Source organism: Macaca mulatta, chromosome 15 (assembly GCF_049350105.2).
Source record: "Macaca mulatta isolate MMU2019108-1 chromosome 15, T2T-MMU8v2.0, whole genome shotgun sequence".
NCBI classification, from domain to species: Eukaryota; Metazoa; Chordata; class Mammalia; order Primates; family Cercopithecidae; genus Macaca; species Macaca mulatta.
Window position 1 is genome coordinate 107,043,683 of NC_133420.1, and position 22,413 is coordinate 107,066,095.

General features: G+C 38.7%; 1 protein-coding gene across 8 annotated transcripts in view; it reads left to right on the top strand.

The window, feature by feature from the left end:
* Positions 1–22,413, top strand: part of PCSK5 (proprotein convertase subtilisin/kexin type 5) — a 464,549-nt gene that overhangs the window by 133,119 nt on the left and 309,017 nt on the right. For all 8 annotated transcript variants that reach the window (XM_077966251.1, XM_028835254.2, XM_077966252.1 and 5 more), the window contains exons 4-5: positions 1,692–1,835; positions 4,664–4,740. In XM_077966251.1, the coding sequence (XP_077822377.1) occupies positions 1,692–1,835; positions 4,664–4,740 (221 nt within the window). The remainder of the gene's footprint in view (positions 1–1,691; positions 1,836–4,663; positions 4,741–22,413) is intronic.

Consider the following 22,413-nt stretch of genomic DNA (forward strand, 5'->3'; position numbering starts at 1 on the left):
CCTTCTCACATTTCACATTTGCAGAGACTGGAATCTTTTTTCTGACCATCTCATCTAAAGTGGTGTGCTCAGATCCCTCAGCATGCACCATCATATCACAGTGTTTAAAACACAAGGAGCCTTTAAAACACAGGGAGCTCACTGAATGGTCTTGTTTATTTGGTAGTTTATCTTCTGTGTCTCGCCTTTAGGACAGGGACCTCCTCTGCTTTGTGCACAGCCACACCCTAGCATATAAATTCAAACCGGGTAACTGAGGAACATATGCTTTATAATTTCTTAATTATAGTAGGTACTCAGTGAAGTGTGTGTTAAGTGAATCCATAGCAGTGAAGTCTGCATTGTATTTAGGGCATAGTAAGCTTCTGTTCTCCTCCATTCCCAATATGCTGAAGTGTTTGTTACAAAGCAGGAAGAAAGTAATGAATGGGGAAAGATCTGGGGTGGCTCGTGTTGCTATGGAATTATATAGCAGCACAGCTCTTCTCTTTTGTTCCTGTCCTGAGTCTTAAGAACCTAGAAAACATCACACAGAGGGATATTTCAAAGAGATGGACTTTAAAGGAACAATTGTGTGGGTTAGATGAATGCTCGTAAATTATGTCAGGAAAAGCTGCTGCCTTAATTTGTTTTTCAGTATGTTTGTATGTTGTAGCCATTGCAGAATGAAATTACTATACATAATGAGCTCGGGTTCCATGTTTTACAGCCTGCCCCTCGAAGCCTTCACACACATTGTCCTGTGTAGGGCACCTTTCTGGACTTGGCACTATTCTTCTTTGCCTTCTTGAAGAAATAGTGCTGGATGAATTTGTCTACTGCCTACAAATTATAGTACAATAGCCATTGTTAATTTAGTGAAAGAAATGTGGACAACCTGTTATTTTTTCTTGCCCATGGGTTTTTCACAGGAGCGCATATCTGGCTGCTGTACAGAAGCTGCCTGAGTGGTTCCATTTGTAGCTGGATTGGCTTCTAGGCGCTTGGTTAAGAAATTATAAAGTATATGTTCTTCAGTGACATGGTTTGGATTTATAAATGAAATACTATGATGCCTATTTGTATGTCATTAAAACATGTTAACAATAAAATGATACATCCATTTTTCTGCTGTTGAGATAACACTTTATTTTATGCTTTTCCAAAAGACTTACGGTATCAGAACAGGTCAGAGCTGGTGGCGGAGAGATTTCTATTTCGCTTGCTTTTCCCACATCTTTCTTTCCTGTCTTCCCCTGTTCATGCTGGAGATCTGTGTTTCTACACTAGTAGACAATGTGCCAAATTACTGTTAATTTAATGCATTATCTTGAGAAGTAGAGCCAGGCACAATGGCTCACGCTTGTAATCCCCGCACTTTGGGAGGCGAGGTGGGAGGATCCCTTGAGGCCAGGAGTTTAAGACCAGCCTCAGCAACAAAGCAAGACCTTGTTTCTGCCCAAAATTTAAAAGGTAGCTGGGCACGGTGGTGTGCATTTGTAGTCTCAGCTACTGAGGAGGCTGAGGCGAGAGGATCCCGTAAGCCCAGGAGTTCGAGGTTACAGTAAGCTCATCACACTACTACACTCCAGCCCGGGCAGTAAAGCAAAAAAGAAAAATAAATAAATAAATAAATAAATAAATAAATAAATAGGTAATTCTTCAATTTCCTCACTATTTAGTAATCTTGCAGCATGCTTTTCTTATTTCAGCACTGCAGTGACAATACGCATCCCTGCCAGTCTGACATGAATATCGAAGGAGCCTGGAAGAGAGGCTACACGGGAAAGAACATTGTGGTCACTATTCTGGATGACGGAATTGAGAGAACCCATCCAGATCTGATGCAAAACTACGTGAGTGTATGCTGTGGTTGGAAGGTCTTTCCTTCTGGGAAACAGGGAAACTCATGTTAGGGTTATCAATAAGGTGGATAGCTACTGAAAAATGTAGCAGCATACAATAAGGTATTGTGTTTTGTTTTTCTCTGGTAAAAGATGAGTTCTCTGAATACAGGAAGCATGAGATAACCCTTTCAACTTTCCAGTGACTCTGATGTTCTGACTTACAAAAAGAAAGCAATAAGGTAGCAGAAACCTCACCACCAACACCATCTGCTACCAGCAACATTCGCTGTTCTCAACACTTTATCCAACCAACCAGGCAGTACTCTTTGTTTCTTTTATGGAGAAAAATGTACTTCAAACTTTTCTCCAGTTATCTGATGGTCTTCTTTCTCTCTCTGCCTCTTCTTTTTTTTTTAAAGGACAGTAATGATCGGCCTCCCAGTGGTCTGTAGGAATCAATTCCTTTCTTAAGAAGAAGCCACAAATTCATTTAGTTCTCATTTGAACAAAATGGTTGAGTTGCTGCATCCAAGTGCACCCAGACAAACTGTGTCTCTTTACAGAATAGAATTTTAAAGCTAAAAAGGAACTTCAGGTTACTCTCCTTATTTGATAGGAGAATAAATTGTAGCCTGAAGACAGAAGGGAGTTATCCATGGTCAGATAGAAGAACAGAAACTATGGCTCTCTGTGCGCCAGCGGAGATATCCTTCTTGTCACACGCAAAGAGGGTTTTACAGCATGCTGCTCTTCCCCACTGCATATGAATGTATTTGACTAAATACAAATAGCATTCATGTAATTGGGAGTGCAGTCTTTTATCTTTTTCATTTTTCTCCTCTTGAGAAAAAATTCTCTAGAATTAATCTGTGCAATTAGCATGATTGGCGCCCTCTTGCTTCTTCTTTATGCTGGACCTGGTGGGGAGTAGAGAAAGCACGTTGGGTAACATGTCAAAGACTTGGGTTCCTTCCAGTCTGGATTTGTTTAATCACTTTTAAAGGCAAACAAGCAGATCCAACTTTGGTTTTGGCGATACTGTTTCTTCATATTGAAATCTTGGTGTAGGAAAACTTTGTTTATCATTTTGGTTGGTCCTCTGTTTCAGGCCTCTTTTTCCTTACCAGTAAAATTAGTAAGATACATTAGATACACTCTGAAGCCTTCGTGCTCTAAAGGACACTAAGCAGGTCCGTCGAGCCTCTTTTGCACAGGAAGCAGGAACTTACCACCTGTATATACAATATATATTTTGCTTGATTTCCCCAAACATTTCAGTCTTTATGTTCTAAAAGTTATTTTCAGAAAGAAGAGCCTTTGATAAAGACAGAAAATCAAGATAGTGTTTACTTTCACTAACATTGAAATTAGGAATAATAATAAAGTATAAGAACATTCAGGCTAGGTGCACTGGCTCACACCTGTAATTCAAGCATTTGGGGAGGCTGCAGCAGGAGGATTGCTTGAGCTCAGTAGTTTGAGACCAGCCTGGAAAACAGCGAGACTTTACCTCTAATAAAAGTAAAAAAAATGAGGAGAGAGAAAGAGAGAGACCAAGCCACTCAACAGAAGACCACCAGAACTGAAAATAAGCCAGATTATACTCCAGAGAAGGGGTCCCAATAATACCACATTATTCCAGGCTAGAAGGTGGAAGCAGCCCATTTTTCATTTGATAGTAAGATACGTTTCTTATAGCCAACTAACCTACATAGAAAGAAACTTCTGCCAAATTATTCTAGTGACCCCATACACTTGTGGTCTTAATCTCTTGTATTCCCTCTGAGCGCTTCTTTTCCCTCCTTATATTTTTGTATCTTTCTAAAAGTTAAAAAAAAAATAGCTGGGCGTGGTGGCACCTGCCTATAGTCTCACCTACTCAGGAGGTGAGGCAGGAAGATTGCTTGAGCGTGGGAGATCAAGGCTGCAGTGAGCCCAGCCGTGATCGCGCCACTGCGCTCCAGCCTGGGTGACAGAGGAAGACCCTATTTCAATTAATCAATCAAAGAAAATTCAAAGCATGTTAAATTAGGCTGGCTACAGTGACATAAATTTGATAAATGGTAACAGTCTAGTAATTTTTTTTTCAGTATTGCAGATATTTTTCACAATCATTTTTAAAAGCAAACAAGCAAATCCAACTTTGGTTTTGGAGATACTATTTCCTTATTTTGAAATCTTAATGTAGGAAAACTGTTCATCATTTTGGTTGGTCCAAAAGCCAATGGGTATTAGTAGAATGTCTAAATCATGGACTCCTTTATAGTAGATACAATATCTGGTTTGTATCTAATAGACGAGGGTTGTCTAATAGCGGTGCCAAGATACCTGACATAATAAAGATCTGATATTGATTGTTAATTGGCTTGCCAATGATACGTGAATGATTTTTGTCTTCTGAAATCTATATTATGATAAGGAAGTTGCAAACTCAAGAAATCAAGTAAGGAGTAGGGAGAGAGTCTATGGAGAATAAATCACTTTGTGCCTAGGTAGTCAAGGAGAGAAAAGGTAGTAATGAGGATGTCTTTGAAAGATATACATTTCATGAACTGGGTCATTCTAGGTATGAGGGGGAAAAGTGCTGGCAAGAATGAACCAGGCAATTCTTTGGTCTGTGTAGAGTTCTTCTTCACCTTAAGGGGGAAAAATACAGCACTAATTATCACTGAATGAGCACTCCCTCCCTAAGGCCTGACACCACTGAACTGTGAGCGTATTAGTTAACCTAATTACTTTCTGGCAGAAATGTATTTAAAAATGCATGAGCCTGTGGGTCAATGGCTAATTAATGAATGTCCATTTCTTTTCCCTTGCTCTCTCCTCTGTGGCTATAGGATGCTCTGGCAAGTTGCGACGTGAATGGGAATGACTTGGACCCAATGCCTCGTTATGATGCAAGCAACGAGAACAAGTAAGGCCCAAGTGAGGGGTGGCTGTCATGTGGCTGGCAAGGAGCTTTGTTTTCTGCTCATGCTGAGGGAAGTATTTTCTTCAAAATCCTTGATAACATGTGTAAAGGTAAACTGAGGCTGGAGCCGAACCGGGAACGAAGACACAAGGCAAATGGCAGTGAGAATAGCCTTTTATTAGGGCTTGCAGGCGAGGTTCCTCTATCCAAAGGCATGGGCCGAGGAAGTCGCGCTGAGGGAGGAGGGTAGGGCCTTCTCACAGCCTGAGAGGTAGGGAAGCTGATTGTGCAAACAGGGCCTGGGGGGTCTTGAAACTACTAGGGCAGGAGTTGAGTAAGGGTCATGAGGAAGGGGTCTTTGGAAACTGTCAACCGAAACTGCTGTTTACAAACTTGTGGAATGCAGGTGAGCTGCAGGTCATGGGGGAGCGTGGTTGCCCAGCGGGAACTCTGACGCATGTAAGTCTGCGGGTGTGTACAAGGGTGAAGGGAGTCTTTAACAAAAGGCCTGCTACGCCGGGTAGCGCCGCCATGTTAGGTCTAGATTCCTGCCTAACAATATGATTCTTAATTTGCTCCAAGATAAACAAGTGTCTTTCCACTGAAGCCTCTGAGTAAGAAAAAAGGGATGCTCCATATAGAAAGAATGGTTGCAGAGAGAGCCCTGAGGAATGGCTCAGCATTTCCAAATCTTGAGACTGGGACTAAGAGATGACCCCTCACATGGTAATTGCCCTGTGACCCATTTGTTTAGGGACAGAGGTGGTGAAGGGAGAGGCCAAGCAAAGTACCTCCCAAAAGAATTCTTTGTTCTGTTAAATTCAACACATGATTGAATACTGCCTTTGAGGTCCCCACCTGAGAGTTTATTTTACTTCTCCTTTGCTCCTCTCTCCTCTGTAGTTATTGTGTTTTTCACTAATATACCTGAAATACCTGGAAGGATTATCGCCAATTGAAGAAGGCATTACCTTTCTTATTCTCCCCCCGCCCAGGCAAGAGGCACAGAAACCTGGTTAACCACAGTTATGCTTTCTGTTTACTGCTGTGGTTTTTGGTGAATGCAAATCAACATTCACATCCATTTGATAACAGAATATTTTAACATTCCTCAGGCAAGTAAGAGAGAATGGTTTTTCTTGCTTACGTAATGACCCAGATTCCTTACATTATTAGTAGATATTTCTAATCTCTAAATCACATTAATTAATTTTTTTCCCTTTTACTATGAAGCTCCTCAGGATAATGCTGTAATTTAGATACTTTCATGTGAATTTTTATTTACATGTTTTATTTACATTACATACACAGAAGTTGCAAAGAGAACTGTTTAGCCCATTTATTTTGTTATTTCTGATCTGCTTTTTTCTTTAGGGAAAAATTTCTTAACTAGGTTTATTTGATTAAGTCAGTAAGTTTAGATAAAACCATATGACCTAGAAAATTGTCACTGTACCTATGTGGTTTTTCTTTACTGTCGGCAAACAAAGCTTAACAAAATAACTAGAAACATGCTGCTGGTTGACATGAACAACCAAGTAAATCTTCTAGATCAGATTCAGTGGTGAAAGCATTAATACACGAATTGCTATAGGTAGAATTTTCCAGAACTTTCCAAGCAAACAGAGACCTACGTTAAACTGGATAGTTTTCTTTCAGATTTACTGTGACTGCCCAGTGGGTTCACCTTGTCCACAGCTTAGACAGAGCCAATTTATCAAGACAGGGGAATTTCAATGGAGAAAGAGTAATTCACATAGATCTGCCTGTGCTGGAGACCGGAGTTTTATTATTACTCAAATCAGCCTCCACCAAGCATATGGGGATCCGAGTTTTTAAAGACAATTTGGTGGGTAGGGACTTAGGAAGTGGGGACTGCTGATTCGTCAGGTTGGAGATGGAATCACAGGGGGCTGAAGTGAGGTTTTCTTGCCATCTTCTGTTCCTGGGTGGGACGGCAGAAATGGTTGAGCCAGATTATCGGTCTGGGTGGTGTCAGCTGATCCATCGAGTGCAGGGTCTGCAAAATACCTCAAGCCTTGATCTTAGGTTTTACAACAGTGATGTTATCCCCAGGAGCAATTTGGGGAGTTTCACACTCTCAGAGCCAGAGGCTGCATGACCCCTAAACTGTCATTTCTAGTCTTGTAGCTAAATTGTTAGTCCTGCAAAGGCAGACTGGTCCCCAGCCAAGAAGGGAGTCTTTTCAGGAGAGGGCTATTATCAGTTTTGTTTCAGGGTTAAACCATGAACTGAATTTCTTCCCAAATTTAGTTTGGCCCACACCCAGGAATCAACAAGGACAGCTTAAAGGTTAGAAGCAAGATGGAGAAGTCGGTTGGGTCTGATCTCTTTCACTGTTGATAATTTTCTCAGTTATAATTTTTGCAAAGGTGATTCCAATCCCTCCCTTTGGGTTTCATAGCACCTTATTCTTAAAGTGTGGCCTATGAAGACGGGAAAAGACCATCGATCACTCTGACTTCTTCTTGCTGATAGGGGCATAGTGGGGTAGGTGTTGACCCCAAGGTGAGAGGAGTGGAACTGCTTTGCTGCTGTCTGAGCTATCTGACCGTACTCACTCAGGCCAGGCTGGGGTTCCAAGGCTTCCATGACAAAGATGTTAGTATTCTCATCTATAGTTTTAGTACAGCATTTAAGCAGACAGTGTACTATAAGGTAAATAATGAGTTTTAGGATAAGGAGTGCAATTCCCAGTTTTAAAAGTAAAGATTTGAAAGCATTAGTTTGGGGACTTAAAGTCCACCAAAAATTTAGGATTTAGTTTAAATTGAAGAAAAATAAAAATGAAATCTCAAAAACAACTAACAACAGGTGTACTGTAGTTTTGGGAACATAATTTTTCTCTTTCCAGTCCTTATTTTTATTAAAACAAATCATGATAGGACTGATTTATTTACAAATAAACTTTAGTTTTTTTATGCTTGGCCTGATTATTTGCATAAGGTGCAGCAAGAGTAATTATTTTTTACATAGGCTTTTTAAATTGGCTTTGATGGAACTGTGTTCCATAAGGAATCTCACATAAGAATTTTTTAAAGCCAAGCCCAGCCATGGGTTTTTACCCTCTAATACCTGTCAGTTGGGTAAATTTCTGTCCTCTTGAGGTCCCAAGGTAACTTAGGGCTCCTGGGCCTGTCAGAAAGTGGCATTCTTTACTTACCACAGGTCAGGCACCCTGTAAAGGAACTATGTAGGCAAGGTTTGAGGCAAGTTTTCCTAAGGGGCTATTATTGACTTTACAAGTCAAGTTTGATTCCTTAAAGGAAAGCATACCATTCCAGTCAAAGCCTTGGTAAAATAACCAGTTTCTTCAACTGTGTCCTGTTCAAAAGAAAACATTCTTATTGCACTTATGCAAATAACTGTATTGCCATAAGTTAAGAATACTCACAGATAGTTTCTAAATTCTGGAGAAATTAGGTAGAGAGAATCAAATATGCTCTAAATTTTGTCCACAGGAGTATACTTTACTCAATTGTTAAAAGCTGGAAATAGCTCAAAAGAAAAGTGTTTTTGTCTCTGAAAAACAAAAAGGATCAGCAACACTTTAAGCAAAAAAAAAAAAAAATCTAAAATATTTACTTCAGTTTTCTGTTAGTTCAGTCCATTTAGTTAACTCCTGTTCTGCTGGATATTCATAAACATTTTAGCTCTCTGCGAGAGTCCTGAAAGTTTTTTTTTCCTTTATTCTAATGTCATAATATCCAAAGTTATCAGAAACTTGCATTCAAGAGCACCTATTAAAGTTTTATAGCCGATTATAAAACCATCTTCTAAAGAGGACCAAATCAAGACAACAGTTATCTATGGATGACAAAAATATTTTAGGGAAGCCACAGTCAAAGACACAATTGACAAGGAAATTTGTTAACTATGTGACACACGATAATTCAACGTAACAATTATAATTATTACTGATGACATGTATTGAGACATACCAGAATTATAGGAATCTTACACAATTTTGTAACACATACTAATAACAAATTTATATGAGTATAACCAAAAGAAAGTTAAAAACCATTTTATACTTAACAGTGTTTCCTGCATGATTTTAATACATTAAGTAAGCCGAATATGTGTTGTAGTCTGAATTATAATGTCTATATGTAAAGACAATTCTTTGAATATTTGCTTTGATGGCTTTTTATAGTCTATCCTTTTAAAACTGTTTTGTTTTTTTTTTTTCCTAAGGATTTCTTTTAAACTTGGCCACTTCCCAAGACCCTTGTTCAAGAAGAATCATGACAGTCATGTTCATCTGGGGTATTCTAGTGTGTCCCGCTTTAACCCGTCCTAAGCACTGGTCATGGTTCATTGAGTACAGTGGGGGATTGATTGTTGGAGGACACAGACATTGTTCCCAATGTGTGCTTAGGTTTGCCATCTTGACAGTGAAATATGGAATTTTCAAGGTATAACTCCCTACCTCTGTTTTATGGAAGTCAGCAGTGCCCTGAGGGTATAGATGTACCATTAGCTCCTCTCAGTAGTTCTGCCTGATTTTTTTTTCCCTCAGCTGACCAAGAGCATGTAGTCAGGCATTTAGGATTAAAATGCCCTCTTTGCTCCTTAGACCGTAATAATGGATATGATCAGTGGATCTATCTTTAAGCATGGATCCACAGATAAATAACTCTGTTTGGATAGCGGTCACCTAGAGTTAGGAAATGAGTAGCTTTGTGGTTTGGAGGAGTTGACTTTTAGCTCTGGCTCTCCTTGATTATCTTGTGGTCTTTTGAGCTAACAACTCTGAGCTTTCAGTACTTTTTAGAAAGTCTCTAGAATGGGCATAATAATACTTCCTTCTAGGCTGGGCACAGTGGCTCACACTTGTATCCCAGTACTTTGGGATACCAAGGCAGGAGGATCACTTGAGTCCAGGAGATTGAGACCAGCCTGAGCAACATAGGGAGACCCTGTTTCTACTAAATAAATAAATAAATAGCCAGATGTGATGGCACGCAGCAGTGGTCCCAGATACTTGGGAGGCTGAGGTGGAAGGATTGCTTGAGCCTAGGAGGTCAAGGTTGGAGCCTAGGAGGTCAAGGTTGCAGTGAGCCAAGATTGTGCCACTGCACTCCAGACTGGGTGTCAGAGCAAGACCCTGTCTCATAAAATAATAAAAATAATAAAATAAAATAAATACCTCTAAAGATTATCAATAAAATGTGTAAAATACCAAGTTTACTACATAATAGATACTACATAATTACAGCTGTTATTGTTGTAATTGTGTGTTCTATTCATATATCTAATTCTTGATAACTAGTTAAAAATTACAGTTATCTCAAAATATGTGTGCTTATGAACACTTCAAATTTAAATTAAGATTTAGGGTTTATTTCCAGGGTTAGAAGTTGAGACAGGTTTGTCTGCTTCCTTGGGGCTGGGAGTTGTGACTCTTCCGTCTACAGTAAGTCTGTTTTTCTTTAATTCCATTTTCCCATCTCCCTTGGTAAAACATGAGTCCTTGAATTTGATACAAAATAGTGAAGGTGAGGAATTTGTAATTATCATCAGAATAAGGAAGTTGAGGCATGTGCTATGCAAGTGCCTCCTCACTGTACAATCAGACCAGTAGACTTCAGAACATATTTGGAATTATGTCATACTTGCCTGCATTTGTTTATTCATTCAAGCAGTATTCATTAAGACACTGCTTGGCAAGTGGCTCTATGCTAAATACCTAGGGAATCAATGATGAAATAATATAGATTATTAATGGGCTGAATTGGGAGAAAATGTAGTAAGAAACTCTAATGCCTGAAGGGTTTTTAATACTAATAGAGGATCTAGCCTCAAAACTATGCAAATTGTCTCTCTTAGACTTGCATGATTACATTTCTAGTGCCAAGGCTTTGGAGTGAGGGAAATCACCTCTGAAGTACAAAAGTTATAAAAATCCCTTTCTCGTCACTTTTACAAGTTCCCAAATGGTGGCATGTCAGATTTAAATAACTGATGCTAAAGAAATAGTGTGATTAGAAGAGACCATAAAAATCCATCCTTTGATTCAGCTTTGCCTCCATTCATATTAGCTTGCCAAATAAAGCTGACTGCATTGTTCTAGGCTTAAAATAGAAAATGCCTCCCTACAAATGAAACAGTCTGCTGGCATTTCATACTACTACTCCTATTTCCAATAAAATGAATTATTGATGTCTGAGTTAGATCAGCCCTTCCCTAGGTTACTTCCTCTTAGAAGTTCTCTGCTTAAAAGTCATAGCAACATTTAGTAGGAGCTGAAACCACGGCATTATATTTTGAAAGAGTGGTATATTTGGGCCCAGAGTCTAATTCCTTTTCAAAATAAACCAACCTCTGGGTTAAAGACTCATTTTCTAAAAGGAATAGATTTTTCATTTTGTTTCTTATCTCTGTTTCAAGGAAGATTTAACCAGGGTGAATGGAAGTAAATCTCTTCTGGTTCTTTAGTTTCTTTTCACACATCATTTCTTTTACGAGTGTTGCCATGTTGCAGAAACCAAAGTGTGTCCTTCTCTTTCCCATTTCTGTAGACAAGGACTGTTGTGAGGAAATAGTGTTCCAAAGCAAAGCCAATAGGTATAGTCAGCATTTTCCACATATGGGGGAAATATGTTAACTTATTATAATAGTACTAGAGAAAAAAAAACACACACACACTATAGGTCTGTGGCCTTAACAAGTACACACATTTTTTCTTCAGACCAAGGATTTGGCCAAATATGTTAAGATAAAGTTATAGTATAGCTTAGTAGGTCAGACAAAACTTAAAGAAAATGAGGGTCAGTATCAGAGGCTGATTTGATTTTCAAATATTTTCAAATTTTTTTCTCTAATACTTTTGCAAAATAACATCTACAATATACTACATAGTAGATACTTGATCAATGATTATCAAATGAATTTAGATAACATGGACTAGAAGTGTACATTACTAGAGCCTTAATGTATACCAAACATGCAATTGTGGAAAAAAAAAATCTGACACTTTCCATACACAGCTGTCTTAGCTGAGGCTGCTATAACAAAATAGACTGGGTAATGTATAAGTAATAGAAATGTAATGCTCAGTTCTGGAACCTGGGATCACGGCACCAGCCATTTTGTTGTCTGCTGAGGGCTCGTTCCTCATGAAATGGTGCCTTCTTGCTGTGTCCTCACATGGTAGAAGGGGCAAACAAGCCCCTCAGGCCTCTTTAAAAGGGCACTAATCCCATTCCCTAGGGCTCCACCTTCATGACCTAGTCACCACTGCCCAAAGGCCCACCTCTTAACACCAGCATGTTGGGGATTAGAGTTTAACACATGAATTTTGGAGGGACACAAACATTCAGATCATAGTAATAGCTGTAGATGTTCTATTCATGAAAGAATCTACAGCAAATATTTTAGAAAATTCATTTCTATACATACAAGTTCATGATACATTACACTGAAGTAAGTAACATCTTTGATCATTATGTAGGTTCTGGGAAGTGGCCTCCCATGGAAAATTGCAGTGTGTAACAGGAAAAGACTTCTTTCAGACCAGAAGCCAGCCATCCCTTCCCCTTCATCTCAACAACTGTTAGTCAGTAAGTCCTGACAATTCATACCATTTAATTCCTCCTCTGTAGTAGCTCTCAAAAGCCTTAGACACAAACCCCCAGCCACCCACACTAGCCACTATGTTTATTCCCCTTCTCTTACCTATATCCTTGTAAGAGTCCATTAAGTCATTTTCTTGTTTCTGGTTTTCCCCCATCCTGCTGTCTGAGTGATATTTCTGAACCAAAATAAGAACATTAAACTCCTTTAATATCTTGACATGTATTAAAAATACAAGACTCTTCAGGATCCATTCCCTTCCTTATTCTATTTTACTCTATCTATCCCCTCCTCCTCTTCCTCTTCTTCCTCCTCCTCCATTCGTCAGCCCTACAGGATTCGTGTCATTCCTCTAATGTGCTCCAACTGTTCATCCTTCCACCATCTACACTTGGAGAATTCCTCCTCTACCTCTAATGCATGTCACTTTCCTAGTGGTACCTTCTCTCACCCCCCATGGTATGAGCTGGTTATCCCTCCAATCAGTTTCTCAGCACCTGTGAACTTACTATTTCTTTTATAAAACTTTTTTAAAATCTTAGATGGGGTCACATTTGTCAGAGTAGGAAATAGAAAGGCAAGAACATATACTAAGTTGATTTTCAGTTTAGTTTGGGATATAAAATGTCTATTTGTTCTTTCTTAGAATAATTATAAGAGTACTGACCTTGATCGGTTCATCTAGATGAATGAGCAAAATGTGTCCGAATTGAAGTTGCTGACCTATTAAATGGTGTTATATAAAGTGGTCCTTTGTGCTAGATATCTTTTTTTCTGACCTTCCATTTCTGCTCTGTATCCCAGAAGGCTGACTTTGAGGGACCGCATTAATTGTCTGTCTTGCCCTCTGTCTTCCCATTGGATTTGGGAAGTCCCTTGACTAAATTCGAGTCAATAAATTCAAGCCCCTTGAATAAATTCTTCTCAGGGTTCCCATTGTAAAAGAGCCCAGTGTTTTCCTGATAGGCCCTTGACTGACGTGAGTATGTTCTTTATCCTGGTATCTTTGGTAGAATAAAAGGAAAAATGTTTAAATACCACTGAGAATGAACTAAATTCATGGCAGTTGTCTAAATACCTGTTTATTCTTTAATGAAAGCCAAGTAAATATAGAAAATGATTATCTAACCTCAAATTCCTATATACCTGTTACCTACAGTGTAAATATTCATCTTTGTAAAACAATGCATTAATTACTCCCAGGCTCATAATCATGATGATGCATTCTTCGGAACTGCTTATTTTTCTCTTTGCCAATTTTAGTATGTTCTCCGGATTTGGGAACTTCAGTTTTGATAAAGGGTCTGATTGATGTTATAGGTTCAAATGAAGTATGAGTGTAATTTATGCTAACTCAGTGTATTATTGACATGAATACTTGATAGTTGCTTGAATTTAAATTTCTTATTTAAAAAACAGACTTACAAATTCCTGGGGCCTCTAAAGCAGATGGAAATTGCAGTAAAGGAAAGAGATAAGTATCCTTTTTAAATAATGGATTAAGCATTTAAACAGGTTTTCCAGACAGGTGTATTTAATTAGCTTTCTCTTTTAATCTTCCCTTCTAACCTTCTCTTGCATCTTTATATTTTCTTTTTTCCTTATGTGTAGAAATCTGTAAGATGTGGAGACTGAGGCCCTTGAGAGGTCAACAATAGCAGTTTTTTGTTTATTTCATTACTAAACATTGGAGAAGACATCTAAGAATTTTCAGATCTCATCAGCCAGTGAATACTCAGGTTAGTTGCTGAACAAGGAGGAGAAAAAAGCCTTATTTTATTTTTTTTCTCTCCCTGTACAGCTACCAGAAGACCATGCTGAAAAAATAAATAAACCTCAAGCTTATAGATTATTCATTTTAGCATTACCAAAATATTGTTTAGGTATTGGTTACCCTACTATTCATATCATACAGCTTCTCAGTTAAAGAACTAAAGTTAGAATTTTATTTTTATAAGCTAAAAGAAAGGTTATAATTTTTATATTCTAGCAATTTAGTTAATTACAATGCAAGCTTTCTGTTCCAGTGTATTTAAGTATTTGTTTATGTGTATGTGTGTTTAATACCAATGATAGGTATGCATTTTATAATCCTTAATAAAAGGTGAATAACATTGGGTCTGTAGGCTATTTAAATAAAAGTGGAAAGGAAGAAAATATGTCCTTTAGATTACAACATATTTGATTCTCATAAAATACTTCACCAAAGAAGGCAGGGTGATAGAGGAAAAAATATTCTGCTTTTAGAGGAGACCTAGGTACCAGCCCCAGCCTTTTTATTGACTATGTCTGTGACCTTGGAGAAGCATTCTTCTCAGAACCTTCCTCACCATATCAGTTTCTCCATGTTCCTGTTCCAATTAAACAACCAAAACACCTACAAATGTCTGGGGTTGCTATTTGATTCTATTTGAGTGCAATGTAAACAACTGCTAACAAAATTAGTACATCTTCATGTTGTCTCATTTACTACTCACAACAACCCACATTCGGAGTGAAAATCTAGAGAGGTTAAATAACGTGCCTAACATCACTGAATGGCGGAATCGGAATTTGAGCTTGTTTGTTCTCACACTGTCTGATTACCTGCGTAACTAAATTAATCGGTGGTCAAGTAGATGAGTAGATGAGAAATCAATTCTTGTGCAGAGCACAAGCTTCAGTAAGTTTACTATCAATGGAGAACTAGAATCACCAGAATTTTCAGCATTGTGTTCAGTAAGCACTTAATAACTTGGCTGTACCAAGTGCTGGTACTCAGGTCCCTGTTTCTCCAGAGAGAAGGGATTGGTCTGCGTCGTTTCCTAATACCATGTGTATGCGTAACTTTGAACAAGTAACAAAGATTATTTTTTACAGTAAATGATTATATAAATTTGACTCCACAGTGGTATTCATTTTGTGGAAGTAACTGAAGGCCACCCAAATGAGACAAGACACTGTTCAGAGCTTGGAATAGCAAGGAGTCAGCCACCATCACTTGCAGAGAGACTCAAAAGCAGACACAGGACTGGGAAAGCTTTATAGTGAGGGGAAAAAAGCCAAACAAAGGAAAGGGAAAACTTCACATTTGGTCTGTTGGAGAATGTCTTGGAGAAGCTGGAGTTTGGGTCTCTTTGTTCTCAAACAGTTCTACTCAGATATATTGACATGTTTGTTTGTTTGTTTGTTTAATTAAACTTGAATGAGTTCCGGCTGGTGATAATATAAACAAAAGGTTTTTGGAAACTATATAGAAGTACCACAGGTACAGATGTTGTTAATATTGTTACAGGTGACAGTAAGCAGAGATAAGGTTTTAGTCTAATTCTCAGAGGGCAGGTGGTTAGTTTTCGTATTTCTCTATTTGGAGATATGGATTCTTTGAGGTTGGAATCACATAAAATAAAAGACACTTTTGCAATGTTTTTGCACTTCAGCGACAACCTTTGTGAGTCCCTCCGGAAATGTGGGCTGTGGAAGAAAGATTCTCTGTAGGAGGAAAAGACTGAGCCAAAGAAGAGCCTGTGAAAATCGGAAACCTCCTTTTACCCTAAGAAGGGGATGGGATAGTGAGGATATGTCCTATGTGGGGAATTGTGATGAATTCTCTTGCCTATACAACACCTAAAATAGCTCCAAGGAATTAAGAAGAGCAGTAGGGTACCTGTGGAATCCCTGCCAATTCTCCTGAATCCCCTCTTTCTCCACTCTCATCCGAAGCTGCCATCTCATGAATTTTAGAAAACAGTGACCTTTGTTAACAGTTCACCACTTCCTATTTTTAGACATCCACGCACCAGCTGCATGTAATTTACATATGCTAGTAAATGCATTTGAATTTGCATAAATTGCAGATAAAATCCCTTGTGGTGACATCCTGAGCTGAGATGAGCTGACTGCTAACATTTTTGTATGACCTTTTTGCTCTTGGTTGGTATTCCCTCCTTCTGAGGTTCATTCTCAAAGGATCACACCCCCTCCCATGCCTGTCCCAATTACCATACATAGACTCTCATTTTCTCTCCAGCCCTTCAGCTCCCCTGCCCCAAGTATCAGGTTGTCACATATCCCTTTCTTTTTCCACTATCCTGATACCCTGATCTTCCCATAGGCTCTAGTATTATGTTGTTACTCTGCAGAGTCAGAGGGACACGTTTGTCTCTAGCAGTTGCCTCTGTCTTGGGACCGGTTCATTTTAATTTATGCTAGGTGATCTGATTTGAATTCACATTGGTCAGCGGTCTTAATTGTGACCTGTGTCGTTAATTTCATTGAATGTCATACTCTTTCATAAAATTTATTTTTCCTGAAGAATGACAAATCCCTTTAATGTTTTCCAAAGGAGTGGGAAATAGGTGTTGTTATACTTGAAACAAAAACACTTGATTGTTTTCTTCTCTTATCCACCCATCTCGTGTATCACATAAGAAGTAATGGGATAGGTTGGACAGTGGAGCATCCAAGGGGAACTGCAGTTTGAATTGAAGAGATCAAAGAGTTATGATACTTGGCTTTGTTGAAATTTAATTCGTAAAGAGGGAAGGGAAATCCCCAAAGTCAGAAACAATCTTAGATGCAGCTCCACTGACAACCATGCTTTCACTTTATCACCCATACATTGAATGATGCCATTCCTGGGACAGTAGGAGCCCCATCATTGCGACTGGGTTTTTCCAGTACGGAGATGCCACAGCAACTGGGGTTCAATTCTTCCATGGGTTGATTTTCATATCAAATTGCTCAGCCCTTTGCAGGGAGAAATACTAGTGGCTTTGTTTTAGTAGAACCACATTCCATAACATGGAGTGCAGGAACAATACCAATTTCACTGTTATATTTGGAGGTGTGTTCACATTTGTTGAAATCTTTGTAGGCCGAATGCAAATATGAGGAGGTATTGAGGTAAGCAATTGCAAATTATATTTCTGTTCTTTTATATTTCATGTTTTCAGATACTGTTCTTACATCAGTTCATTCCATTTATGTTCATCCCATTTTCTCATTGTGTTTTTATAAGCTTCTGTTAGAATCCCCACTGTAAAACTTACTTCAGTTATCGGGTATACTAACACATGTTTAATACATCGTGGTTGAAACAAAAAAAAATACCCAGAACTTCTTTATATCTGTGATGTCAGGTTTTTTTTTCCCTTGTCTTTGGTTAGGGAGATGTCATACTAACAAAGTACTTAGTTAAGGATGCTACCCATATCTTATATTCACAAAATGATTTTTTTTCCTTTTATTTATTTATTTTTTTTAGACAGAGTTTTACTCTTGTCACCCAGGCTGGAGTGCAATGGCGCGATCTCAGCTCACCTCAACCTCCACCTCCCAGGTTCAAGCAATTCTCTTGCCTCAGCCTCCTGAGTAGCTGAGATTACAGGCATGTGCCACCACACCTGGCTAATTTTGTATTTTTAGTAGAGACAGGGTTTCTCCATGTTGGTCAGGCTGGTCTCGAATTCCCGATCTCAGGTGATCCACCTGCCTCAGCCTCCCAAAGTGCTGGGATTACAGGGTGAGCCACCACACCCGGCCACAAAATGTTTTTCTTAACAAAGTTATAGATTTCTGAAATACATATGGATAGTACGTACTCATAGATTTCTAAGACATGTATTTGGAGGAGAACAGGAAAATGTGTATGAGGAAGGGAGGCCCAAGTAACTGCTAGGTAAATTGTTTAATAAAACTTAATAATTCTATTATATGCTAAGAGAATGTACTAAGCAATAACCTATAAAAGCATGCCTATGCTGAGCCATGGACAAACACTACATGTTTGTACTTGAAAAGTTATTGTCATGTTGTTACAATAATTTTTAAAATGCAGTATACAAGAACTGCTTATTTGGTCTTCCTGTGAGCCATTCTACAGCTTTGAGAAGCTTGATGTATGATTTGGGTGGGTAAACGAAGAATAACTTTGTCTTCCAAAAAAACTTTGGCTGCTTTTGCCTTGGGCTATAAACTCAGTAAAGACTAAATAGAGTTCAGCAGGGATATTATGTGTTTTTCATGACAGATTGAGAAAAAAAGAACATATCTCAGGTTCCCTTGAATGACATTAGCCCCTCCAAACTGTCTGGGATCTCACCTTGTCAAGCAAGGAGGAGCCATCAACTAAAAATAATAATTTATCTAGAATTTTATAGTTCACAAAGTCCTTTTACATTTATGCTCACATCACTTATAAACATTCGTGTCAGATAGGTCGGGTAGATTTTTGTTTTTGTCCCCCAGTTTCTGAATTCTTTTTTATGTATAAGGAATCTTCTGTCTTAAGTCCTGGTTGAGGACAAAGACTGCTTGGTAGTATGGCAGCTGAAATGCCTAACACTCCTCACTTCATGTACTGTAGGGCACAGGCCAGTGATCTAGATTGTAAAAATCAATTGCACCTGCTATTAAGAGCATAAGTCAAGTAAGGTCTCACTCCCTTGGATGTGTTCTCTGTCTCTCTCTGTCTCTCTCAACAGGTCTTTTCTCGTAGATTAGCTGTGTCTTTTTCTTGATCCTTAGCTTCTACCCTGGTTAATCAGTGCTCCCAACAATTCTGAGCTTTCCAAGGTCCCTTTAACAAACTACTTTTCTGCTTAACTCAGTAAGTTACAGCAAAGAACCAGGGATTAAATGTCATTACCAGTGCCCTCTCTTTGCAGAGAAAGAAAGTAAAATTTAAGGCAGGCTCACATAGCTTATGAAAGTGAGTCTGACCTCCAAACCCATGCTCTTTATATCACATAATACACTCTAATTTGAGGCAGGATCCGAGATGCTTTTTCTGAACATAGTGTTTATAAGCAGTAGACAATGTTTAATTCATGGAAACAATTGTAGTTAATTTATGAAAATTTAGTGTTTATTTTATGGTATATCATTTCATTTAGAAAGGATTTCTGAATACCTAGTAGAAACATAGCAGTGTTTGGATTATTCATTAAAAATCTGCTAGTGATATACTTATAGTACGTAGAAATTTAGTATTGATCCATCACTTAACTAACACAGTGCAGTTAAAACAAACCACGAGGCAGGATGTGATTTGGAGACCATCAGTTTTCCAAAAGCATTTCATGGAATCCTGGAGTCTGCTGATGGATTTCACAGGCTGTCCAGCTGTGGCTCAAGAGGTTGTGTGGATGGCTGTAGCTCTCTCTTCCTCAAACAAACCAAAATCTATTTTAAAATCTTATTTACATGGTAGAATTTCTCTTAGAATTATATTTGAAGTAAAAAGTTCTTTTTATGTAAAATACAATACACAATGGTAAACCAGGGCCATAAACCATAGGTACAGGATTTAGAGGAGTTGTTACTCTACATTAAATTCAGAGAAGACTTCTGGAGGCAATAGTAATTTCACCTGAGTCTTGGAAAATGACTGATCAAAGGGAGCAACCATTCGTGAGATGACTTTTGTAATGACTGACAGTGCTCTGGTATTAGTGAGCTCCTTGCAAGCTTTGAAACAAAAGGTATCTTCTTCTTAAGCCAGACATTTCTTATTTTCCCTGGAGCTTCTCCTCTATCTAAAACTTAAATCTGAATGTGTTTTGCCTCTATCTTCAAACCCCTTATGACCACATCCGAACTCTTTAAATGTATGTAAAGAATTTATGGCCAGGTATGGTGGCTCATGCCTGTAATTCCAGCACTTTGGGAAGCCAAGGCAGGCGGATCACGAGGTCAAGAGATCGAGACAATCCTGGCCAATATGTTGAAACCCTGTTTCTACTAAAAATACAAAAATTAGCCAGGCGTGGTGGCATGTGCCTATAGTCCCAGCTACTCGGGAGGCTGAGGCAGGATAATCACTTGAACTGGAGAGGCAGAGGTTTCAGTGAGCTGAGATTGTACCATTACACCCCAGCCTGGGTGACAGAGCGAGACTCTGTCTCAAAAAAAAAAAAAAAAAAAAAGAATTTATAATATGCTCACTATCTTTTTAGCCTCACCCCTTAACCCTTTCTACAATATGCTAAGGTTTCAACTAATGTTTTTTACAGTTATCTGAAAATAGCATACCTCATTGAATGCTAGAGACTGATGAATAGTAGATACCCAATAAGTGGTCATGTTGTTATTCTACAGTGCTTGGAGATCCTTATATATAGGATGTTACCTTGTGTGTTATGATTAATTCTGATTTAACCTACTTGGAAGCTGAGTTTTGCTACGTCCCTGTCCTGTGTCAAGATCATTGCCCCCTTTTCACTTCTTGAGCAAAAAGGGGAAAGAAAAAAGGCTATGAAATGCAAAATATTCAAGTTGTATGGATAAAAGCCCTAAAACCAGTGGCAGAAATAAGTTTTAAATGAACTTTAGTCTTTTTCTGATATTCCAAATTTTTGTGTAAAACCGTACTGCCATTTTTGTCTTTTATTTCTATTTCTCTTAAATGACTTAACTAAAAGTTTCAGGCCGGGCACCGTGGTGGCTCACGCCTGTAATCCCAGCACTTTGTGAGACCAAGGTGAGCAGATCACTTGAAGTCAGAAGTTCAAGACCAGCCTGACCAACATGGTAAACGAAACCCCATTTCTACTGAAAATACAAAAATTAGCTGGGCATATTGGCATGCGCCTGTAATCCCAGCTACTAGAGAGGCTGAGGTGGGAGAATCGCTTGAACCTGGGCGGTGGAGGTTGCAGTGAGCTGAGATCGCGCCACTGCATGCCAGCCTGGGTTACAGAGTAAGACTCTTTCTTTAAAAACCTAAAAGTTTCAGCAAAGGGAAAAAACTTTACTGTAGACTGAATGTTTGTTGCCTGAATATTTGTTGCGAGTATTTTCCCTTAGCTAGAATTAAGAAGCACTCCACCCCCACCAAATCTCCAATTTACTTATGTACAAACTTACATAAAGTATTAGCACAATCACATAGTGATGTTCTTTCAGATGTTTTTGATGAACATGCATCGCAACAGCCTGTAATTCCTTCCCATGAAGGGCCTCCTCTCAAAGGGGATTGAACTGTAACACTAGTGAGGTGAAGAGTTTGAGGTTTTAATCCCAACCAATCTCCCAAGATTTTCTATTGCAAAAGGATTGGCAGACTAGGAAAGGATAAAAGATGGTAAAGAAATGTATTTTCAGGCTGGGCGTGGTGGCTCACGTCTGTAATCGCAGCACTTTGGTAGGCCGAGATGGGCGGATCACAAGGTCAGGAGATCTAGATCATCCTGGCTAACATGGTGAAACCCGGTCTCTACTAAAAATACAAACCATTAGCCGGGCGTGGGGGCGGGCACCTGTAGTCGTAGCTATTCAGGAGGCTGAGGCGGGAGAATGGCGTGAACCTGGGAGGCGGAGCTTGCAGTGAGCCGAGATCGCACCACTGCACTCCAGCCCGGGTGACAGAGCGAGACTCTGTCTCAAAAAAAAAAAAAAAAAAAATTGCATTTTCGAGGTATTTACAGATATTAAAAGACAGGCTTCCATTTAGGCTCTGAAAAAAAGACTGCAATTTTCACGGAAAGAAAATGTTGCAAGTTACCTGGGGCTGTTTTCATTAACACTGACTAATTCTTATTCTTAGGCATCTGAAAGGAAATTATGAATTAACCTTTGATTTGCAGGTTTTTGTTTTTCTTTCAGATGTCATGTGCTGGCCTTGCTTATAGGAGGTAAATCAGTGGTATAAGCTTTACAAAATGTGTTCACTAAGAAATTTTAGGATGAAAAAATGAAAATGGGCCATGCACATGTAATTATTGATTAATAAAACTTTTTATTTTATGTGTGTATTTATTTTGAGTCTGAGTTATGAGACTGGCTAATTTTCATATTTTTAGTAGAGACAGTGCTTCACCATGTTGCCAAGGCTGGTCTTGAACTCCTGGGCTCAAGCAATCCACCTGTCTCAGTCTCCCAAAGTGCTGGAATTACAGGTGTGAGCCACTGTGCCCAGCCTGATTAATAAAACTTTTGAAATAATCCCTTGAAATATTTGAATTTTAGCCAAAATCAGTCAGTCTTTCTCTCTCTCTCTGTGTCTCATCACACACATGTACACCTAACTAATTATAATTAGGGACAATTTTTTTAAATAAAAGAAGGTGGCTTGAAAAATGTTATCAACTTTCTTGT